This window comes from Urocampus carinirostris, chromosome 16, assembly GCF_059441175.1.
Source record: "Urocampus carinirostris isolate Australia breed hairy pipefish chromosome 16, RoL_Ucar_1.0, whole genome shotgun sequence".
NCBI classification, from domain to species: domain Eukaryota; kingdom Metazoa; phylum Chordata; class Actinopteri; order Syngnathiformes; family Syngnathidae; genus Urocampus; species Urocampus carinirostris.
The window spans coordinates 13,382,773-13,405,745 of record NC_142364.1 but is presented as its reverse complement, the minus strand read 5'-3'; the positions used below and the strand labels follow the sequence as shown (position 1 = coordinate 13,405,745).

Below are 22,973 nucleotides of genomic sequence, written 5' to 3'. Positions count from 1 at the left end.
AGGGCAAACTTTCAATTACAGTTTACACTCACAGTGTTACACCAAAAGTTTTGGCTGTACATGCGGAAAGAATCCTTTATATGGAAGCTCATTAAATAGTCTATGTTCACCGTTGAAACATTTTATCATGAAAACCCAGAGAACAAACTGTATACACCCAAAGCAGTTTGAATGGGTGAACCGTGGGGGTGGGCGGATCTCTGCAGACAGCGCAGTTTTCTAAATACATCAGTATCCTACTCAAGTATTTTCTGACATTTTAACTAAAGAACTATTCGCACCTTGATTTTAAACCATTATTCAGGACAGAAATAACGTTCATAATGAGCCTCTTAAGTAGGAGAGACAAATTTTGAGTGGTACATTTGTTGATATGGGGCACTGACTCTGCCATTATTACATTCTCAAATCATTAAAAGTCACACAATTAGATTAACTGTGTTGTCTGGAAATCTGGTTTGTTGGTTTTGTTGTTAAAATCAACGGTGGCTCTAAAAAAAACGATGGTTTTCTGAGTCCAATGGTTCCCGACCCTCACACTAGTCCAACTAAGGAAACTCGATTCAGAATATAAAGCGATGACTTAGGTCATTTAGTTGTCAGAGGATACAGATGGACCAGACTTTGGGTCATAAAACAAAAACTGGAACTTTGGTTCTGCAGCGACTTGTAGATTTGAATAAGAGTCTCGCATCAGATACTTGTAGACCGTAGACGGACAAACTCAAATACTGGCACACTTACTCCGGTGCTCCGATCCAGGTAGCCGCCCTGCGCCGCCGACAATTTGGTGGTGTTCAGCCCCACCAGCGAAGGGAGCGTTTGCGACATCCAGTTGGTGATCATGGCCATGGTGCTGAGCACCACGCCGATCTTGAGAAGCGGAACCGACATCTTCCTCCACCTCCCAAAGTGCGTTCCCACTCAAGCAGTCTTCATCCTAACCAATCCGGGGAAGATTTGCTTCGGACGGGGTTCGCGTAGCCCTGACTGGCTCGCCGCTTCACACCCGGACTCCGGCTCGGTTCCTCGTTTCTCACGCATGATTTTCTTCCAACACGACTTGATCCGGTTGAATTTTTTGGGTGGGGGGGAGAAGAATTGACAAAGGATGCTGTGCGTGGTTTGGCTTTCTTCCGCGCACTGGTCCCTCACTCTGATGCACCTCTTTACTATTTGCTCCACGCCCACATCCCGCCCCCCGCCTGCCGTCATCCGGAGGCTGCACGTTCCGAGTGGATGCGAGCAAACGGGGGGGAGGAGGTACGGGGGAGAGCTACTTTGCATCCGTCGCCAGACGCAATGATGTCAGCCGGGCTCATGGAAAAATCTGCGGTTGCGGTTTGATCCACCCATCGCGGCTAGACCCCCTGAGCCGAGATGACAATGGGGGATTAAGCAGAAGCGGAAAAATGGCGAGGGAGGATGCTCTGGGTTACCGTGGCAACAGTGCCTCCGCCTTCCACTCCATCTCTGAATATACGCCCCGCTCGTCATATAGCTTCTCTGATTGAGGCCAGGATGCTTTTAACTCCTAATGAGGACTGAGCTTTTAATGTATTGGACTCTGACGCCATCTAGGCGCTAAATAAGGTACTGCGGGATATTAAAGGACTCCAGGTCCAACTGTCCATTTTCTTTTGGCCTTACTCAGGGTTGCAAGTGAACAAGAACCCTGAGGATTTGGCGAAAGCCAGGGTACACTCCATTCAATCGTTAACAAGCTCATTCACACTCGATGATTCAGATTGAATGTATTTGTCTTTATTGCCATTGATTTCAGCATTGTGAAACATTGTATGCAACGAGAAAAGACATGGCACACCAGCGTAAACCTATAATAAAGAATTTAAAGACAAAAAGGATAAAAGACTGTCAGGAAGAACGGGCAAAATTGTAGTGCATAGAGACTGGTCTAAGTTATAATAATAGTGCAATGAGAAAGAATTGTGCATCGCAACAATAGTGTAATGAAGAATGAAACAAGATGGAATCGACCTACAATAAATGGAGGTTGAAATTGAAAGATCAAAACTCCGACCAGGAAACAGCGAATCATAAAAAATAAAGAATAAACTTAAAATGTGAATCCTAAGCATTAAAAATGGGGTGTGTCGTTTCAACTGTCTTTAATAACTTAGAATATTTCTCTGTTAAGTGCAAACTTCGACCCGAATCAAGAAAAATAACTCCCAGCTTTCAAATGTATTGTTTGGAAAGCTGATATCATTGTCAGCCATCTTGCTGCTATAGGAACACTAAAACCTGTAGTTTCCCCTTTTTTCCATGTTTTTTTTTCTTTTATCTGTCTTTTCTCATTTTTTCTTTTCCTTTTTTTATCTCTTTGTATTTTCCCTTTTTTTCTTTATTTCCCTCTTCTCTTTCCTTTCCTTTTTCGTTTTCCGTTGATTTTCTAATTTTGTGGTTTTTTTTCCTGTTTATTTTTGTTTTTGTTTTTACTCCATTCTTTCTCTTTTTTACATATTTCCTTTTTTCCTTTCCTTATTTTTCTTGTCCCTCCTTTTTCTCTCCTTTTTTTGCTTTCTTCTATTTTCCTTATTTTCCCTTTATATTCTTTTCTTTTCCCTTCTCTCTTTCTTCTTTCTACGTAAAAGGCTGGGCAAGAAAATGAGAAATAAAATGGTGCATTTTGGTCACTTCTGATTGCCCATATTCTATTTCCTTCCTTACAAGGAGCCGTATAAGTTGCATATCAGCATACAGCGACATCTACTGGGAAAACATTACACACATGATTTTTTTTAGAATAAAATCCAAAAATGCTTCACTTCAGTAGCTTTGATTTAAATCTAATAAAATCCATATCTCATGTATCATCCGCTGTTTCTGCGTTTGGCCATTCTCTAAATGTGTAAATAAGCTTCATCAGTCACATTCGAAGGGCATATCACCATCCACTGTCATGGAGTGTCTTTGACCCTTATTTGTGTTTTTTTTCTTTTTTTGCCATTATTTATATACTGAAAACGAGTGCACGACCCACTCATGGATCCCGACCCACCAGTTGGGAACAGCACTATATTCCCCAATGCACGGTTAACATTTGAGCCCACCTGTTCGAGCTCCATGAAGCAGAACTACTCACTATCTTCAAAAGCCCAAGAATCACAAAATTATTAATTTTGTCTTTGTCGTGTGATTTTTCTCGTTGAATAAATCAAATGATGAGCTTTGGCTTAAACGAAGGTGGGGAAACACGGCTTCTGCTTCCTGCTACTGACTCATATCAAGCCCTTCTGTTCTCTGTACTCGATTGTACGCAGAACCTTCTCATCTCGAGGTGCAACCATGTGAAATAAGGCTGTGAGAAAGGCAGCGCTGCATCATGCATGAGACCCCCGAAATAACTGCCTGGCTTTTTGTTTCCCGGCTCCTGCAAAGTGTGAGATGGGGAAAAACCTGAGACCAAGCTACTTGGGCCACATTAAGGCACCTTGCTTTGTTGTGGTGCATCAACAGAGGTCAACCTTCACAAGTAACCCGAGAGTATTATTTATTACAGCGGCGTCAACACAAGCACTTAAATACAAGCCACGGATAGTGAATTCATTTTTCAAGATCCAAGCTTGACAAATGAGGATTCAAAGTTCTTCAGACAGGAGCCGTGTTTTTAAATGTAACATCATAGCCCGTGGTGCTTTTCACTGAGAAGCAGTTGCCATGACGACGCACCACACACGCACACCAGCAATCACGCTTCAGGCCCACAAGTGAAACCACTACCATGTAACTCCCACTCGAGCTGCCACTCACGGAATATCACCTCGAGCTTTGAATTCAAAGCCTTTTTAAAAATACAGTTCCTTGCAAAAGTATTGGCCCCCCAAGGACTTTTGGACATAGTGCCGTGTTCGGGGCTTCAAACTTATAGATTGAAAAACTCAAAATATTTTCCAAGAATCAACTACATGTGAGACACAATCAGGGGAACAAAAAGATAACAGTAAATATTGTGCTAACAAATTAAAACATTGAAAAAGCAGGCATTGCAAAAATATTGCCCATATTTCTATTAATACGTTGTACAACCTCCTTTTGTCACGGTTGCCATGGTGCCCAATTAGCCCCGCCCGCATGGCGCCAGCTATTTAAACCCATTCCTGTCACCTTCCTTTTGTCAGTCTGTCTGTGAACTTCAGTGAATACTAGGCCCTGACCCGTTTTTGCTCCCGTCTGTCTCCGGCTACGACCTGTTTTGCTCCTGACCACGTCTGCTCTCCCGTCCCGACTTACTATCCTTTTTGTCCCGACTACGCCTACTCTCCTGTTCTGGCTTACGACTCTTTTCCGACCCCGACCACGCCTTGCTCTCCCAGTCCCAGCTACAACCTGTTTTTCCATCCCGGGCACCACCATCGCTCGCTACGGAAGATCCACTTCTAGGTTCGGATCACAATCCAAGTACGAGAGCGACTTGCTTCCCGCGTCCAGTGAACACCGGATCGTCGGGGCAGCCCTTCCTCTTTCCTTCAATAAAACTTGTGAGAAACGTAACGCAATTGGGTCCTGTTTCCGTTCTGGTCCTGACACCTTTTGCTGCGATCACAGCCACAATTTTTGGGGGTATATCTGTATAAGTTTTGAACATCTCAAAACAGAAATATTTGCCCATTCTTCCTTTTACAAAACATTTCAAGTTCCTCAAGGTTTGATGATGATCGTTTGTGCACAGCATTTTTCAGATCTTTCCACAAATGCTCTAAAGCAGGCATGTCCGAGGTCCAGGCCAGGGGGCCAGTTATGGCCCACTATCAAATTTTTACTGGCTCGCAGCCTCTGTCATAAACGTAATAATATGTGGCCCGCCATTAATGTGGATCGCAGTGTAAAACATATTTTAACAAAACAAATAAAACAAAAATCCCCCTTTCATCAGATGATGGCAGTAGCCCTTTGGCCACCTAGCCTTGGGTTTTCTGTGAGAATTTTAGGCCACCCCATTTCCAACAAGCCGAATGTAAATAAAAAAGGAAAATTGACTGTGTGGAAATGGTATCGGAGATTTTTTTCACCGAAGTCCGAAACAACAGTCTTCCTAATTTGCCAAGAGACTGTGGTTGTTGTTAAAGAATATAAAATCAAGAGGCACTGCCAGACAAAACATGCTGACTACAAAAAGCTAACTGGAAACGAACGCTGTGAAAAGGTTTAGCAACTGGACGCTGTTTTAACGGCACAGACACGCTTTTTCGCAAGACCCCTGCGGGTGAAATGAAAATGATGCTAAGGCGAGCTACGAGGTTGCAACGCTGATCGTCAAGCACTGCAAACCTTTCACGGAGGGTCAATTTATTAACAATTGTTTAGAGAATGCCAGGCAGAATAGTCAGCCCTTACACATTTTCAGTTTACCAAATCTGGTTCGCTTCCTATTAAGTTTGGACACCCCTCTGCTCTAATGGATTGAGGTCCTGACTTTGGTTTCGCCATTATAACACCTTTATATTATTAGTTTTAAACAAATCCGCTGTAGATTTTGCTTTATGCTTGGGGTTGTTGTCCTGTTGGAATGTAAACCTGTGCCCCATTCTTAGGTCTCTTGCAAACTTCAACAGATTTTCTGCCAGAATTGCACTGTATTTGGCTCTATCCATCTTCCTGTCAATTATAAGTATCTTCTCAGAGCCTGCTGAGGAAAAAACTAGTCGAGAGCATGATGCTGCCACCACCATGTTTGACAGTGGGGAAGGTGTTTTTAGGTTGAGGTGCAGTGTCACTCTCACGCCTAACGTAACGCTTTTGCATTTAGCCTAAAACGTTGACCAAAGCATCTTGTTCCACTTGTATATTTTTTATGGTATTCTTTTAGAAAGGGCTTTCTTTTTGCTGCTCTTCCATAAGGAGCAGATTTATGCAGATTGCAACTAATAATTGTCTAATGCACTGATAATCCAACCTCTTCTGTGTTTGCCTGCAGGTTTCCCAATGTAATCTTTTGGCAAAGCTGTTCGGGATGGAACACATTAAGTTGGAGGAATGGAGAAACGTCTGGGAGATTTCAGACTCATCCTTGTGGTTTTCTATTCTTTTCTACTTGGTATTGTGACATGAAAATGGTGAAAGCATAAAAAGGCCTGTTTCAAGTAAAGTTAAAACGCCATTTCAAACCCCAGGAAAGATGAAAAATGATGAGTTTATTTGCGTGTGTCTAAGAGATTCACTTACTTGCGTGCGCATCATAAGAAGCTTGACACAAGCCACCACGATTAAAAAAGTTAAAAATTCCGTACAGCTCCTTTAAATAAACGAACGTGTTGTTTTCGGTGGACACTTAATCTTGCATTCATCATGGAGGCCTAAGTCAAACCAACCTTTTATGTCAGAATTTTTCAAACCTACTAGCTCTAAAACAACTGAAACTTTACGAATTTCAATACATTAATGTAAATATGCAGCTTTTTTGGAACACTTATATTTTTAAATGAACAAACATTTAATGTTCGAAGATTTAAACCTAAATACAACTGCATACAAACATAACACATCAGTGATAATGACTGACAGGCCATCAGTCTATGAAAAACAATCCACGCCCACATTTAATTTTTTTCACATGAATATTTACAGAATTTTGATTGAGAGTGTTCCCTGGATAGAACTTCCTGCTATTGATTTACCGTCAGGCATCCGACAGTCCATTCAAACCTGACCTGAATAAACAACATCAGTGAGACGTTTATTCAGTGATACGTACACACACCTACTGCTACCACCCCCACCCTGACTGATGGCATCCACCCTTCACCACAAATAGCCGCCATTGTTCGATGGGGTCAGCATCTTTTTAAGAGAGCAGGCTGTTGATGCATTTCACAGTGGAGGTATCCATTTTTGCAAGCACTCTGCAACCACGTAGCAGGACTTGAAATGTAAACATATTCATGTACGCGGGTGATGCAAATTGTCAGAAATCCATTGGTGATGTACAGTATACCACTTATTTACGTGGTATTACGTCAATATTTACTGAGTTACTATGGATAGCGCTGAAGGATTTTATACATTTGACTATAAAGGATATTAAAAAATTAACTACAAAGTAAGTACATGTACTCCGTTTGATGCAGTAGAGAGATTCACTGACTGTTTTTCTTCAAGGTACATTAGAAGGTTAGGCTGTCTGGAATGCATCAGATGTATTTTGATAACAGAATTCCTGTGAGTGCTGACGGGAGACGGCCAGACGCACAAGGACAAACATTGCGACGCCCTTCGGCGAGGAGGTGGTGAAGCTGGCACCTGGCGCGCCCATGGGAGGAGTCGGCACGCCCATGGGAGGAGTCAGCACGCCCATGGGAGGAGCCGGCCCGCCAGCTTGGGAAGAGACGTGGGAAGATTGGAGAAGATCGGAGGAGATCGAGGGAGAACGAGAGAGGAGCCTCGACCCTAATTCGGCTAATTCGATGGAGCTCACTTAGTTTATTATTTAAGAAATTAAATCTGCCCCGGTGTGGAAATGCCGGTCTCTTGTCCGTCTTTTCCACAAAAAGAAACGAGCATGCATTGTTAGGTGAATGAAAGATATGTTTGGTTAATGGAGTCAGATAACTAATTCGAACAATTTGGTAAACGATACATTTTAATATATTTATTTCATAACAGCACCCTGCTTCCTTTTAATTATGTTGTGACTTAGACTCTCAAAGTTACATGCTCAGACCCAAGAAGGCACTGGTGGTGATGCACTATTTTTTCATTGGACCATTATTATGACTTGGGCCAAACTCTGAGCACTACGTTGTACCTCCCTTAGGTCCGCAGGATTCCAATAAAGACGCAACTCTAAGTGGGTTGCTTCACTGTTGACGGTTCCTGGCCTGTTTGGGACCAGTCAACTTTTGGTCTTCCTCTCCTCCTGCCTCTTTCGGACTGTTCCCTGGAGAAGGATCTTGGCCAGTCCTGAAGATCTTGTGACATGCACATGCCACTGCAGTTTTCGTAGTGTCCAATGTGCCCCTATTTGTCACAAGGGGTATGAAGCTGAAGCCTAGAAGTTTCCTAAGGCATTTTCTTTTCCAGTTTTGCTGTGATAGTCAAGGGTAGAGGAAGATGGAAATAACCAAGGCTTGCATGAGTTTGATCTTTGATTTAAACTTTATGTTCTTGTCCCTCCAGATGGGTTTAAAGCTGGCAAGTGTGGCTGTGGTTTGAGCTATCCTGGTCATGATTTCTGAGTTTTGACCCCTCTCCGGATATGACAGCTCCAAGATATTGTAATTTGGTGACAGGTTCAAGCTTTGGGTGTGGTGGTTGATGATGACATTTGTGGTGACTTTTTGGGGGTTGCTGCTCATTACTTCTATTTTTATGTGATTTCCATCTCATACTGGGTTAATGCTTTGGCCAGGCTATTGACCAGACCTCTGAGTTTCTGTTCTTCTCCTGCCAATCCAGCAATATCATCAGCAAAATGGAGGTAGGTAACGTTGTGTACTCCTATGCTGACTGTATCTCCATGTGGGTCCAGAGCTTAGGCCGTGATCCTCTTCAGGAAGATGTTAAATAAAATTGGAGAGAGAATGCACCCTTCTCTCACACCAACTATGGTTTGAAAACACGCTCTCTTAAAATGATGCTGACCCTATCGAACAATGGCGGCTACTCGTGTTGGCTCTGGTACACAGCTTTTCAATGGTCCGTACTAGTTTCTGGCCCATGTTGCACAATTGGACAATTGATGAAGTTTGGGTTAATGATAATGTTACTGTACACAAATATCTCTTCGATCATCTTTGCTTTCATCAACATTGAATGTAATCTGGAGTTTAATGAGCGTAATGTTTTTCTTTTTTGGGGCATATCTGTTTTCCCAAAAATAATTGGGTGCTCAGTTTAGGAACTGGCAAAGGAAGATTCCATTGAATTGTGTTACTAGAAAATCAGAGGGGGGAAAAAATGTCTTAACTAGACTAGGGATTATTTAGCGCCACATAGCGGGAACAAAAACTTACATTCCGTAAAAAAAATGTCATATTTAATTCGAAGTATCATCAGAAATACATGAACCATCATATGAACATGCATTTGTCTTAAAATATTGTGTTTAAAATGTTATGTTCATTCATTCGACACATGTTTGTCCACCATCTAAGGACAGCCCTGGAAGACCAAGAGGTTGGGAGAAAAATGTACATGAAAAATAGTTCAGTCACTTCGAATCTCAATAGTTAGTATTGTTTCTCGTGCTTTGTAGCACTCAATATTGGTTTCACAATATCAATACAAATACGAACAATACAGTGACCTCTATTGGTCAAATATTACACGCTGTCCCCTTAAAATGATTAATTCAATTTCTGCACCGCTTATCCTCACGAAGCCCATCCCAGGCATCTTTTGGCAGTGGGCTGGGGACACCCTTAATGGGTTGCCAGCCAGTCACTGGGCACACAGAGACAGACAACTCACTCACTCGCTCATTCACACCTAGGAACACTTTGGACAGGCCAATTAATCTGACATGCATTTTTTCGGAATGTGGGAGGAAACCGGAGTGCCTGTAGGAAACCCGAGCAGGCACAGGGAGAACATGCAAACTCTGCATGGAGAAGCACCGTGTGGATGCGCGCAATTTAGTCGAACCTCCAGCTCAAGATTCTTACTAAACCAAGGCTACGGATTTAGAAAGCTGGTGAGAACTGTATTGTAAAAAAAACATATTTTTGTTTTCTGAAAACTATTTCTAACAACTTTGAAGAAAGCATAAACATATCACCATTTTTACACAACATTGACTAATGAATTTCTTATTTCATATGGATTTTTTTTCCAGCATCTAAAAGCACTCAAAGGCTTTCATAGATCTCCAACTTTTTTAACAGTGCAATAACTACGGAAACACACTTTTTAGCGCGCTTTTTATTGCGGCCAGGTTTGAAGGCGCTTTGACGTGGTAAGAGAGGATCTGCCCTTTTGTGTGAGAGCTTGTTTTGAGTTATCGATCTTCTGGACTGTTTTCCTTGTAACTATTGCGAGATAACTGTTGTGTATTGAAAAAGCATAAAAGAAATACCCCTGGGCGCTAATAAAGCAACAACTAGCTTTCTGCAACAAATTGTAAGCGTATTGGTTCTGTTCATTTTTTTCTTTAAATGTTGCTTATTGTATTTCCCTCAAGGGCAAATTCACCTCCCACTCCGAACAACGCACGGAACTAGGACACACATATGCAGGCATGCTAGAAAAGATACAGATTGAAAGATGTGCACGAACTAGGGCATGGGTGCTCATTATGTAGATCACGAGCTACCCATGGATCTCTGGGGTAGTACTTTACTGGTAGATCGCAAGTATTAAGTGCATTGTATTTGTTGGGACGCAGTATTTCAGCATAGACATCAATGTAGCATAGGAGAACACCAATTTGTGTCGATGTAAGGTGTAATTTATTTTAATTATTAGTTTTTGATTTATTTATTTTTTTGCGCTTGTGATGTAAGTATTTAATGAATAAGAGTCCAAATGAAAATGTCATGATTACTGAAGTGATTCACCTGTGCCCGCTCATTTGGCGCCAACCGCCGTGGGTTCTGATTGGCCCCCTGTCCTGACTTAAAGCCAGTCCTTTCAGCCCCCTGTTGTCAGTCCGTCTGCGAACCACTGTTTATACAAGGCAAGCCTTTTTCGGGCCTGACACACGCCTGTCCCGTTTTTTGGTCCCGTTTGTCTCTGGCTACGACCCATTTTGATCCTGATCACGACTGCTCTCCCGTCCTGATTTACGCCCCGTTTCTGACCCCGATCACGTTTTTGCTCTCCTGTCCCGGCTGTCGACCTGTTTTTCCGTCCCTGACACTGCCATCGCACGCTACGGAAGTTCCACTTCCGTATTCGGATCACGATCCGATTGCGAGAGCGACGTGCTTCCTGCGTCCAGCGATCATCGGCGCTGCCCTTCCTCTCTCTATCTCAATAAACTTGTGAGAAACGTTACGCGATTGAGGCTACCCTTTGTTCTGGACGTGACAGAAAAGTAATATTTGCAATTATATTTATATATCCTAAAATATATTATGTTGGAGTTTGTCAATATTCCTTAGAATAAATAAATACAAAAATACTGTTAATTATACTACTGGAATGTGTGGAATTTTGATTAATTTTGATTAATAATCATAATTGTTAGGATTTGCTCAGTTTGAGTACAGGGTTCTTATTTTCTTCCGATTCATTGAACTACAGTACAGTACAACAAAACAGTGATACTTTAACTTGCAATAGCATCATTGGACAAAAAATGTTGGAAATTAAAAAAAGATGGACTTGAATTGGGTATTGGTATTTACGATTGTAATAGATATTTCTATTTGATTGAATATGTTTGATTTATCTAAGCATGCACTGAGAAATATTCCACTTATTAGGACGCTTCTTGGCTGGTTAGATTGCTCTTGAATTTCCTTTTTTTTGTGGTGGGTAGATCATTTTGACTTGGTAATTTTGTAAGTAGCTCGCATGCCTAATTTTTCCGGCACAGTCTTATTTGTTTTTTCTTGGTTAGCTGTTTACTTGTTAGGTTATCATTGTCTGATATCCTCTCAAACGCATACAGATTTTAAAATACATAATTATAGCTAAATGGTGACATTTTGTTATATTTATATATTACAACAAATCTTCTCATCACATGACTTGTGATAAGAAGATCTGTTGTACATGAAGTATATCAGATTTTTTAAATACAAGAAAAAATAAATTACCAGACCAAGGTGGTGACAGGGAACTGAAACTTTGAGAAATGGCTGATAGCACAAAAATGTGTGAAACTGAAGTTATAGTTTCCTGTTGACCTATACAACACCTCAAACAAGGTATAAAAATCTTGCTTCAAAATGTCATTGAGAGACTATTGCTAAGATTGTCCGATTGAAGGCTTGTATTGCGGCTGGTCTTTAGAATATATTCTGCCAATAAAAACTTCTCGAGAAGCAGTTCATCTCCAGCCTCTTAATTTACCAACATTCTCCCGTCCCAAAATTCCACAAACACGCAAAGGACAAGATCAGAATCCACCATCCTTCTTCAGATGCTATTAATCCACAAATATATTGCTAATTTACTCACTGTACTACGACAATAGATACTGTATATTGGGGGACAAAAAAAAATGCTCAAATACATCCCACAATCATATTGAACAACTGTCAGTGGCACAATATTAGTAATAGTATCGGAGTAGTATAATTATGAGGCACATTAAAAGAAAACCAACCTTGCTATTGTGTCAGTGCATAGTTAGCATTGTTGTTTATGCTCTATGTCTAACACAATGGTTTCATCGCTTTGGTTTTGTGATATTTGAAAGAAACATTGTTTTAATTCATTGTTTTATGCATCTCATATCACAAATGGCTTTGTGTTTTGCAGTATTTTGAACAAATAAACGGCTACCTTTATGACAAAATCCGTTACATGGCCGTTCTCATTCAAATGTAGCGTTAGAAAAACAGCTATGTAATGTTTCAATGTAATTTGTACCTCACAATATCAATTTTGTTTTTCTAAAAGTTTGAACTATTTGGTTCTGTCTTTCATTTATTTCTGTGCAATTACACTGTTGACCACTGGAGAGTAGGATGCTTCTAGTTGTAATTTAAAAGAAGAAGAACAAGATCATTTCAAGGTAATTTAGTCTTTAAAAGAAACTGCATTTAAAATCCTCTAAAATTCTACATTTGCTTTATTTGTAATGACATATTTGGCTAGACTAATAAGTTTATAGGTTGAGATATAAAGATTTTCAGATTAAAAGTGTGTGATATGTGTAAACAATGGCATATATTATCCATTTGGATTTTCCATGGCGAAAACTTTAATACATTTTTTAAAAAATGCTGTCCCTAGCATCTGCAAACTTATATTGGACTCTTATCCAGATATCAACTATTGAAAAGCAATTCAATATTCCAACAAAATTCCAGGCACAATAAAAACACTGAATGACTTCAAGAGAGTCTGGACTGCAACCTTATTAATTTGTGTTCTGTGGTATCAAATCACTCTTGGCCAAATAATGCAAAACTCATCCACTCTGGAAACTTCAGTCAGCGCTAATTAAAGTGATCACAAATTAAGCCACCAACCGGTGAAATGTTCACTTTTTGACAACACAGAAGGACAGCCATTTCTTTTGGTTTCCTTTTTTTTCCCAAATCACTTGCACTAATGTTGTTTAATGCCGTGGTCCGCAACCTTCTTTGAGCCACAGACTGGTTCAATCTCTGACGATATTTTCACGGGCACTGCCCAAGGGCAGCGTTAATCATGTTTGTACTTTTTCTAAAACAATAATCACGATGATAATAACAAGTATTATAACATAACAATAAAAGCAGTAATAATAATAAGCGTACTGTGTAGTCATGTTGAACATTTAGATGTCCTCGTAACATCACATCAAAATCACATTCATTCATTTTCCAAACCGCTTATCATTCCATCCAGTGATTTTGGAATATGGGAGGAAACCAGAGTGCCTAAGGGCCCAGGAAGAACATGAAAACTCCACACCAGGAGGACGGTAGTTGGAATTAAACACAAGGACCTCTGAACCGACGGACTAATAGCAAAACACTCTGGTCGCTATCGTAACGTTTAACACGAAATGTCCATCCGTGTGCCAATTAATCAAAAATACAAACCCACCAAATGTCCCAACCCGTGAAAAGCTTGTTGGTGTTTTGTGATCTTGCTGTTGTGTACTTGACTAAGGGATCCATGTATCCAAAAGTTTTTCATTAGCGTCCAGTTTATTTACAATCGCGGCATTAGCTCAGGTGGTAGAGCGTTCGTCTTGGGATCAAGAAATCGGAGATTCGATCCCCGGCTCCTCCGTGTTATATGTCGAAGTGTCCTTGGGCAAGACACTGAATCCCTAATGCCCCCAATAAGCAGGTAGGCGCCTTGCATGGATGACCCCCTATTGATGTGTGAGTGTGTGTGTGAATGGGTAAGTGTAAAGCACATTGTAAAGCGCTTTGGGAGGTCATCATTGACATGAAAAGTGCTAAATGTAGACCATTTACCATTTTCCCATTTCTAGCGTCAATCGTTCTCCAGGCTGTTTGGATAGAAGAGCAACAGCTTGGTTTCACTGTGTCATCGTTGGGTGGGAATCCTTGTTTTGAATGTGAAAGTTGCACTTTAGAGTAGGATCGCTGTCAAAAAGGCATACTCAGAAAAAGACTCAAATTCGCTGCTGAATTGAAAAGATATGTGTTGAAAACTACGAGTACAAAAACAAAAACGTACAAGAAAAAAAAAAGGTTACGTGGTGTAGGAAAATGTTGATGACATCACGGGTGCTTCAGAGAGATGGCAAGGGAAACTAGTTAAGCTCTGTTTCCCGAAAATGACATGCACATTTTTTAAAGAACATGGTTAGCGCATGTGCAGCACAGTTCTGAGGTCGTGAGATCAAACCTCCTGTGTGGAGTTTGCATGTGCTCCACGTGCTTGCGTGGGTTTTCCCCAGGCACTCCGGTTTCCTCCCACATTCCAAAAACATGTATGTCCGGTTAATTGGCCGGTCCACATTGTCCCTAGGTGTGACTGAGCGAGCGAATTGTCTGTCCCTATGTGCCCTACGACTGGCTGGCAACCAGTTCAGGGTGTCCCCTACCCACTGCCCGGAGATAGCTGGGATGGGGTCCAGGCCCCCCACGACCTTACTGAGGATAAGCGCTACAAATAATGGATGGATGGATGGCAGAAGGAAGCGGGACCTCAGGTTTAGGTGCGGGAACTCACTCGTCCTTGCAACAGGTAATGTAAAAAAACAATGATATCCAACTTGTCTTATATGAATATCATAGCCTTATAGAGGAAACGGGGGTCAAGTAGTTTCCCCTGCCGTCTCCCTGAAGAGTCTGTGAAGTCATCGTAATTTGCCCGTGACTTTTTGTTTTGTACTCCTAGTTTTCAACTCCTATCTTATGGTTTGCACAAAAAGGCACTATTATTTTTGTGTATTTTTCTGGCTACCCCTTTTCGACAGCGATCTTACTCCATAGCAACTGCGCCCACCCGTGCAAATCACACTTATTTTAATTTATACACACTATCTCAAAGCCCTGGTTTAAGTTCAGTCTGAAACGTAGTGTCAGTAAAACAAAAATAGGTAAAAATAATGGAATTTATTTGACTTTCTGTGGGGCCCGGTACCATACTACCCACGGCCCTGTGGTTGCCGACCACTGCGTTAATCGACTCGTGCATGCTCATAACACCTCCTGAAGAAACACGGTTTGTTATCGAGCAGTCATTTGATTCCTGTTAACCACAACATTAACAGATTTTTTCTGGCATGCAGACAGGGTTGGGTAGGGTTACTTTAACTGGATTACTTTCAATTACTTTTGGATTACTCCAATACCAAATATGCTAAAAAAAAGAGACAAACGAAACTAAATATGAATAAAATTACTAAATTTTGTGCAGGCTTGGAGAGTAACGGATTACATGGAACGGCAAAAATGATGTTGGCAAGCTGTTTGGATTTATTTTCATTTTGTTTCTGTCGCATTTGATGTTAGTTTTGCCGAAAATCAAAGAGATCAAAGCCAGGAGAGAAAGCTTACCACGTGTTGTGAGTCATCATTTTATTCATATTTAGTTTATTTTGTCTTTTATTAGCATATTTGGTATTGGAGTAATCCAAAAGTAATTGAAAGTAATCCAGTTAAAGTAACCCTACCCAACCCTGCATGTAGATGAGTAGCACTGTCAAGGGCTACATGCGTAATCCTGTTAAATAGGCTTTGCTTATGTTTCCTGAAACAATTAAAAGGCCTGGGTAGCAAAATGGCGTTTTAAAGCGGGTAGGGAAGACAAAAACCAAAAAATAAGAGCTTACTTGTGTGAGTTCGGTGCCCATGAAGATGAAGAGGACCAGCGTGAGGAGCCTGCTGGCGGGCTGCATCTCTCTTGCCTTCCTGAGAGTGAGGATGGAGTCTCCCCACCACCCCCTCACCTCGCTTTTTTTTTTTCTTCCGCCGACCGCCTTCCTCGAGCCTCCTTCTTCCCCGGGGTCGCAGGTGTTGTTTTGATGCTCGGATGACCAAACCTACGCTTACAGTTAGCCTCCCTTTTTTTTCCTCAGCAACCGTGCGTGTGCCAACACATCGCCTTGTCTCCACCCTGCCTCCTCCTCCCCCCTTCTTCGTCCTCTCCTCCTCCCGGTTTTGGTTTTAGGCGACGGATAGAAGCATCGGGGTTGGTGGGTGGTCGGCGGTGGTGCTACCACTTTGACATCGCCCCCACCTTGACACAGCTCCGATGATGCCGGTAGAGAGACTGGCTAGGTGCGAGGCGCTGAGAGCCGGAAGTGATGGAGGGGAGGGAGGCGAGGAAGGGAGGGTAGGATGCGGGGAAGGGGTGGTCCTACTGGCACGCGCATGGAGGAGATGAATGACTCCAAAATCAATAGGGGGGAGTTGTGAAGGAGGGCTACGAAAGGGAGAGAAAAAAGAGACAAGAATGAAGCCGTAATTTCTTGTACTGTGGCCTTGTTCACCATGCCGTTTCTGTTTTGTGTTTGTAGCTTTTGTGAAGTTGTTGAGTTTGAAAATATCAACTAAAGATACCAACATTGTGTTTCAAGCCCCCCGGAACAGTAGTAGGCGCTACAAATCATTTTCCTCATCTTGAGGTTTTCCTTGCCCTCCTGTTGGTTCCAGATCAGGGGATGGTGTAATAATAGTCTGAAAAAATTGTCTGTGTAATAACCTGTGAAGCCCTTTGAGACTCTTTGTGATTAAGGGCTATACAAATAAAAATGACTTGACTTGACTTGACATGTGTGTCAGAAACAAAGGTGTTTCAATTTATTTTTGGGTGCTCCATTGAAAGTAAAACAGTTTCTCAGGTAAACGTACGGTGTGCCATTTGCGGTGTCCTTAAAAACATTTTCTCTTGTACGTACTGTCATGAACCAGAACCGGATCAGGACCCAAATGCGTGACGTTCTTACACAAGCCTTGTATTTGACGGGAAATGGGGAGTCATGCACTTTAGGCAGCGGTCTGGCGTGGAAAGACAGGAAGCCAGAGACCAATGAGATCAATTCCAATTGCCCGAGTAGATATCAGACAGATGGGGTCGATACCGGACAGGACGGGACAGACAGGATAGACAATGAATCAGGATATCAAAAGTAAACAGGACAAACTAGACAGGAATGAAAACTGGAGAAAATAATAAACAGGACAAAAAAATAGACGGAAACTAAACTGAAGACCGATTTAAAACGGGACAAAATAAACGGGAACAATACCGGACAGGAAATACCAACCGAGTCGAAACCCACGTCTTGCGGGGCAGAAGTTTGTTGACGGACTGACCAAGTAAGAGAGAGCGCACTGAGCTTAAAAAGACAGAAAGCCCATGTGCTAAAGAGCCGCAGCTGGTGCCATACAGGCGGGGCCAATTGGACGCCATGGCAACCGTGACACGTACATGTTAACAATGCCGAATTGAGTTCAAAGAGCCATTATGCTTTATTATCCATTGTGCCTATCTGCTTTTATCTTACTTTTATCAGAACTGTTTGGTGCGTAACACATTAAGTTTTAGGAAAAGTGGAATAGGGGGAGTGCTGAAAAGTGATGTCATGCTCATCTCTGCAGTTTTTGGTCATTGTAGCATTAAAACGGTGAAAGTAAGAAAAGGCCTACTTTCAGTACAGTCCAAACACCACCATGAACCCCCAAAAGGTGAAAAAAAGAGTAACTTATACCAGCATAATTGCAAGCGCATCATGAACTAGCTGACTAAGGCTGCAATTAAGACTTCTAGCCAGGGGAAGGTGTCAGAGAATAAGTTTCTGATCCTGTAGAGCTCCTTTAAAAATGTTTGAGTTCAGAGAACCTTGTGTTTTTTTCACACTGCACCCATCTGTTTTTATCTTACTATTAGCAATGCTGTTTTGGGTGGAACACATTAGGTAGGAGGAATGGCGAGTGGGGGATGTTGCTGGATAGTGAAAACATGCTTCTGAGCCCAAGAAAAGAGAGCGAGGCGAACGTTGCCTCCACCTTTTAACCTGCTACGTGAGTTCCTCCTAAGAGACTGGAGCTTTAACTATATAAATTTCTCGAGATGCCAATTGGGGTAGATTTTTATCAAAAATGCCATAGAATACTCAAGCATGAATCATGACACACAACGGCAAACCAATCCTATTTTGATGACAAGTTAACACTTTGATTATTTGAATCTTTATTATAAATCTGTAGAGGCTGGTTATCTCCTGGAACCTGAAAACATTGTTGTCCGTGTTCACTCTTGGAGATGCCTGGTGTGCAATATTATTTTGAAGCTCTCCATCACAGGCGTGAGGAAGTGGGCGTAGGGATGGCATCTATAGGTAGGTGTGATTCAGTTCATCACGAGCGTTGGCAGACAGAGGTCTTAGAGTTTATCAGGCTGCTTAGGTCTAATAATCAGAGAAAAGGGGTGTCTTGGAGATAAATGTTGAGTCTTTCAATGTTCCTTCATTTTGACAGTCTGTAGCTACAAAGGGGGACATATTTGTAGGAAAGGGTATCACCCTACGGTAATTTAATGAGAGTAAAATTGTAAATAAAAAGTAAAGTATTGTAAAGTTGCATTAATGTGACAAATGAAATGTTACATTTGGTGTCTCACATATGTAACATATACTAAAAATGTTTTATTAAGTAAAAGATTACATTTTGAGGATTACATTTCTGTCATGATAACTGATGTGACTCACCTGTGCCCACTCATTTGGCGCCAACTGCCCCGGGTTGTGATTGGCTCCCTGTCACTATTTGAAGCCCGTCTGCGAACCTCAGTGTATACTAGGCAAGCCTTTTTTCGACCCTGACTCCCAACTGTCCCGTTTTTGCTCCCGTCTGTCTCCGGCTACAACCTAAATTTGATCCTGACCACGTCTGCTCTCCCGTCCCGGCTTAGAACCTCTTTTTGTCCCCGACTACGTCTACTCTGAATTCTCAAAATGCTCTTCCCCCTGAGATTCGATCTGCAACCTCAGTGGAAATGTTTAAATCTAAAGCTTAAAACACACTTCTATTCTATAGCACACGAAAAACCTATATTTTATGTTGACAATATTAGGGGATGGTGTCATAATAGTCTGTAATAATAGTTTGCATTAATCTTTGATCTGTGAAGCCCTTTGAGACTCTTTGTGATTAAGGACTATACAAATACACATGACTTGACTTGACTTGACTCTCCCGTTCTGGCTTACGATTTGTTTCCGACCCCGACCACGCTTTGCTGTCCCAGTCCTGGCTACCGACCAGTTTTTCTATCCCTGAAACCGCCATCGCTCGTTCCGGAAGATCCACTCCCGTGTTCACAGTCCAAATCCGAGAGCAAGTAAGCTTGCCTCTGTCGTCCAGCGAACACCGGCTCTTTCTTTCAATAAAACTTGTAAACGTCACACAATTGGGTCCTGTTTCCGTTCTGGTCCTGACAATTTCATTTTTATGAGTATTTATCTTTTTCAAATATTGATTCCACATAAATGTTGTGGCCATATGTTTGTTTTTGGGGTGTTTTTACACAAAAATATATTTGGCTTTAAATAAGTCAGAAGATGTTTTGGTTGACTGTAGTAATATATTGTTTGAATGAAATAATACAGTTGGGATTGAAAGAATTATTTAAGATAAAGATTTTACAAAGTACTCAAAAATTAAAAGTTGTTTCCTATGAAAAACAATGTTTTCACAATATTTCTTTTATTAGGAAAACATGTATTTTATATATTCAAAGGAAAATATCCTTTTTTTCACTTAAAAATGAGCCACATTTTTCATTCCGTGTGTGCACGAGCCACAGCAAGAATGAAGCAGGAAGAGAACATTCAGATTTGGACTGAAAGGCTGCTTGATGGCGCAGTCAAGAAAAGGGGACAGAGATGGAAGGAAAGCGGAAGCGGGTTTAAATTTAGGTCCCAGACAGATTTTTCTTTTCAGTTCTCAGGCGTGCAGCCATTACTAACCCCTTTCATCACTTTCCCCTCCGCCGCCGCCGCTGCCGCCGGCCTCCTCCTCTCTACTCCACTTACTGCAGTGGCCTCGTACCGGAGCCCTGATTAGTTCCGTGTTAACAGGCGCTGCACTATCCATTGATTTATGAGGAATATGAAAGCTGCTGGAGTGGGGGCCGGCGCACGGAGAGGCCATTATTGCCTCGTCCATCCGTCCCTCTGCCGTGAACATGATGACTTGTTTGCTCTGAACGACCTTTTGAAATGTCAACGGGCATTTTGTGGCTGCAATGTAAAATGCGATAGGTTCTGAATCTGGAATCAGCCATACCCAGCTTCTATTGGAGTGGATCTTTAAGTTTAGTTCCAGGATCATGCTCGTAGCTCGAATTGCTTGTGTTACAAGTACACTTACTTAAATGAAATAATATAATACAAACGGATTAGTCCGCTCCTGTCCTCCCAAAAGTCAGGGGTGCTCACACTCAGCATGCGAACTACTTACAAACAGCATTTTTAGTGCCTAATTCCAGTTTGGCGTAGTTTAACGTGAGGTAACTTGAAATCTATCTATCTATCTATCTATCTATCTATCTCCATCCATCTGTCCATCTAGCCGTCCGTCCATCCGTCTATCCATCTATCTATCTATCTATCTATCTATCTATCTATCTATCTATCTATCTATCTATCTATCTATCTATCCATCCATCCATCTATCTGTCTATATATCTATCTATCTCCATCCATCTGTCCATCTAGCCGTCCGTCCATCCGTGCATCCGTCTCTCTATCTATCTATCTATCTATCTATCTATCTATCTATCTATCTATCTATCTATCTATCTATCTATCTATCTATCTATCTATCTATCTATCTATCTATCTATCTATCTATCTCCATCCATCTGTCCATCTAGCCGTCCGTCCATCCGTGCATCTGTCTATCTATCTATCTATCTATCTATCTATCTATCTATCTATCTATCTATCTATCTATCTATCTATCTATCTATCTATCTCCATCCATCTGTCCATCTAGCCGTCCGTCCATCCGTCTCTCTATCTATCTATCTATCTATCTATCTATGAATAAAGGACCACATTCTTCCCATTGTTTGCGAAATATTATTTGAATTTGTCTTATGTCTTAAGAAAATTTCAAATAATTAAATAATGCTTCTATTGTATGTGTGTTAAAACAAAAGGGAGAGAAGTTGTGTTTATGGACTATGGGTATGAGTGTTGAATGAGTTTTGTCCTTGAGTGACACCGTAGCTATAGAAGAGGGAGACAGGTATAGGTGAACCCACAATTGCTAATGTTGCTAATGAGGAAGCTGCTTTATTTGAGCCTGAGCCACAAAAGGTTTGTCCTCCAGGCTCCAGCTTAAACATTTTCATTTGCACAAAAAGGACTGTGACTGGAAAAAAGAACCATTACAAATATTTAAGCATCCTTGGTGAGTGCAGTAAGGTATTTTTGTTTGCTTATTTGTCCAAATGAAATATTGCATCATTGTAGCATTGTGAGTTTGTATTGTCATGTATACCTTGATGAATGAACGCTTGTTTGGGGATTGATGCAGAGTTGTGTTTGTACTGTGGAGACCATAAGGTGACTTGGTTTTATGTTTGTATACACTGACACGCAGTTTTCACGGCGCTATGGTGAACCTGTATGCTACAACTAAATAAAGGAAACCTTAAGCATCAGTTGAGACTCTTTGGGGATCCAAGGGCTGCTACAATGTATGTATATATATATATATATATATATATACACATGCATACATACATACATATTAGGGAAGAGATTGAGGGAGAGAGGGGAAGAGATTAAAGAGAGAGCAAGAGATTGAAAAGAGAGAGAAGAGAGCGCAAGGGATTGAAGAGAGAGGGAAACCGATTGAAAGACAGAGAGAAAAGAGAGAGAGAAAGAGATTGAAAGGGAGAGAGAAAAGAGAAAGAGATTGAAAGAGAGAGAGAAAAGAGAAAGAGATTGAAAGGGAGAAAGAGATTGAAAGAGAGAGAAAAAAGAGAGACAAAAGAAAAATGGATTGAAAGAGAGAGAGAGAAAGGAATTAAAAGAGAGGAGAGAGAAAGAGATTGAAAGGAGGAGAAAAGAGAAAGAAAGAGATTGAAAGAGAAGGTGAGAGAGAGAGAGAGAGAGAGAGAGAGTGAGAGAGACAGAGAGAGAGAGAGAGAGAGAGAGACAAAGGAATCTCTGGGAATAATTTTAGCCTGATCGTTAGCTTGGTCAGGAGCAGGCTAGCAGTAGGGAATAAATCACCACTGGTGAGCTAAATTCAATCTCCTTTTATGCAACATACTTGAGGCTAAATTCAACCAAGATTAAAAAAAAAAAAACAAAAAAAAAAAACCTATCAATATTCTGTTGGGTTTTTACATTGTACTGGAAAATTTCTCCTTCATACCCGTCTAACTTTTTTACCAATGACCCATGTTAATGCCTGGATATCAGTAAATGGTGTTACAAGTTTACCTTCAATTACATTCAAAAAACACTTATGATTGATCTCAGGTTCAGACTGTTTGTCGCAACTTTCAAATTGAAAACATGTCTACATTTGTTTTCGCTGTCGCATTCTGCGATGTCACGCTCGGCTTCGCCTCGCTCGCCTTACCTCAGTTCCTCAGTTAATTTGATTAGCATGGCACACCGCCACCGAAAGCCCGACGAACGCCGTGCGTGCCGGGGGCGGTCGTGATTATCCCGTTCATTTGCAATCGGCGTGAAGATGTTTTTTTAATCTCTTTTTGTGCACGAACGTGACTGCCGGCTAACCGTCGCCATTTCCTCAGAACCTCTGTGTTCATTAACGTAATGTGTTAGCTCGGGGCAATTCAGTCGGGCACGATTGCTAACATCTCAAATCAGTTTTTTTTCACATTGAAATGAGGTAGATGGCTAACTTAGCACATACGAAGTTATTTTTATTTTTTAATCT

At 41.3% G+C, this 22,973-nt stretch overlaps 1 protein-coding gene across 2 annotated transcripts in view; it reads right to left on the bottom strand.

Annotated features, from left to right (window-relative positions):
• The window catches only part of olfm1b (olfactomedin 1b), a 45,358-nt gene extending 28,933 nt beyond the window's left edge, over positions 1–16,425 (bottom strand). The window contains exon 1 of one of the 2 annotated variants that reach the window (XM_088355755.1): positions 15,875–16,425. In XM_088355755.1, coding sequence (XP_088211881.1) covers positions 15,875–15,940 — 66 coding nt within the window. In that variant the 5' untranslated portion in view covers positions 15,941–16,425. Of the gene's footprint in view, positions 1–744; positions 1,283–15,874 lie in introns of those variants that run through there. The other variant, XM_088355754.1, reaches the window with a different exon arrangement.
• Positions 16,426–22,973: the final 6,548 nt, after the last annotated feature.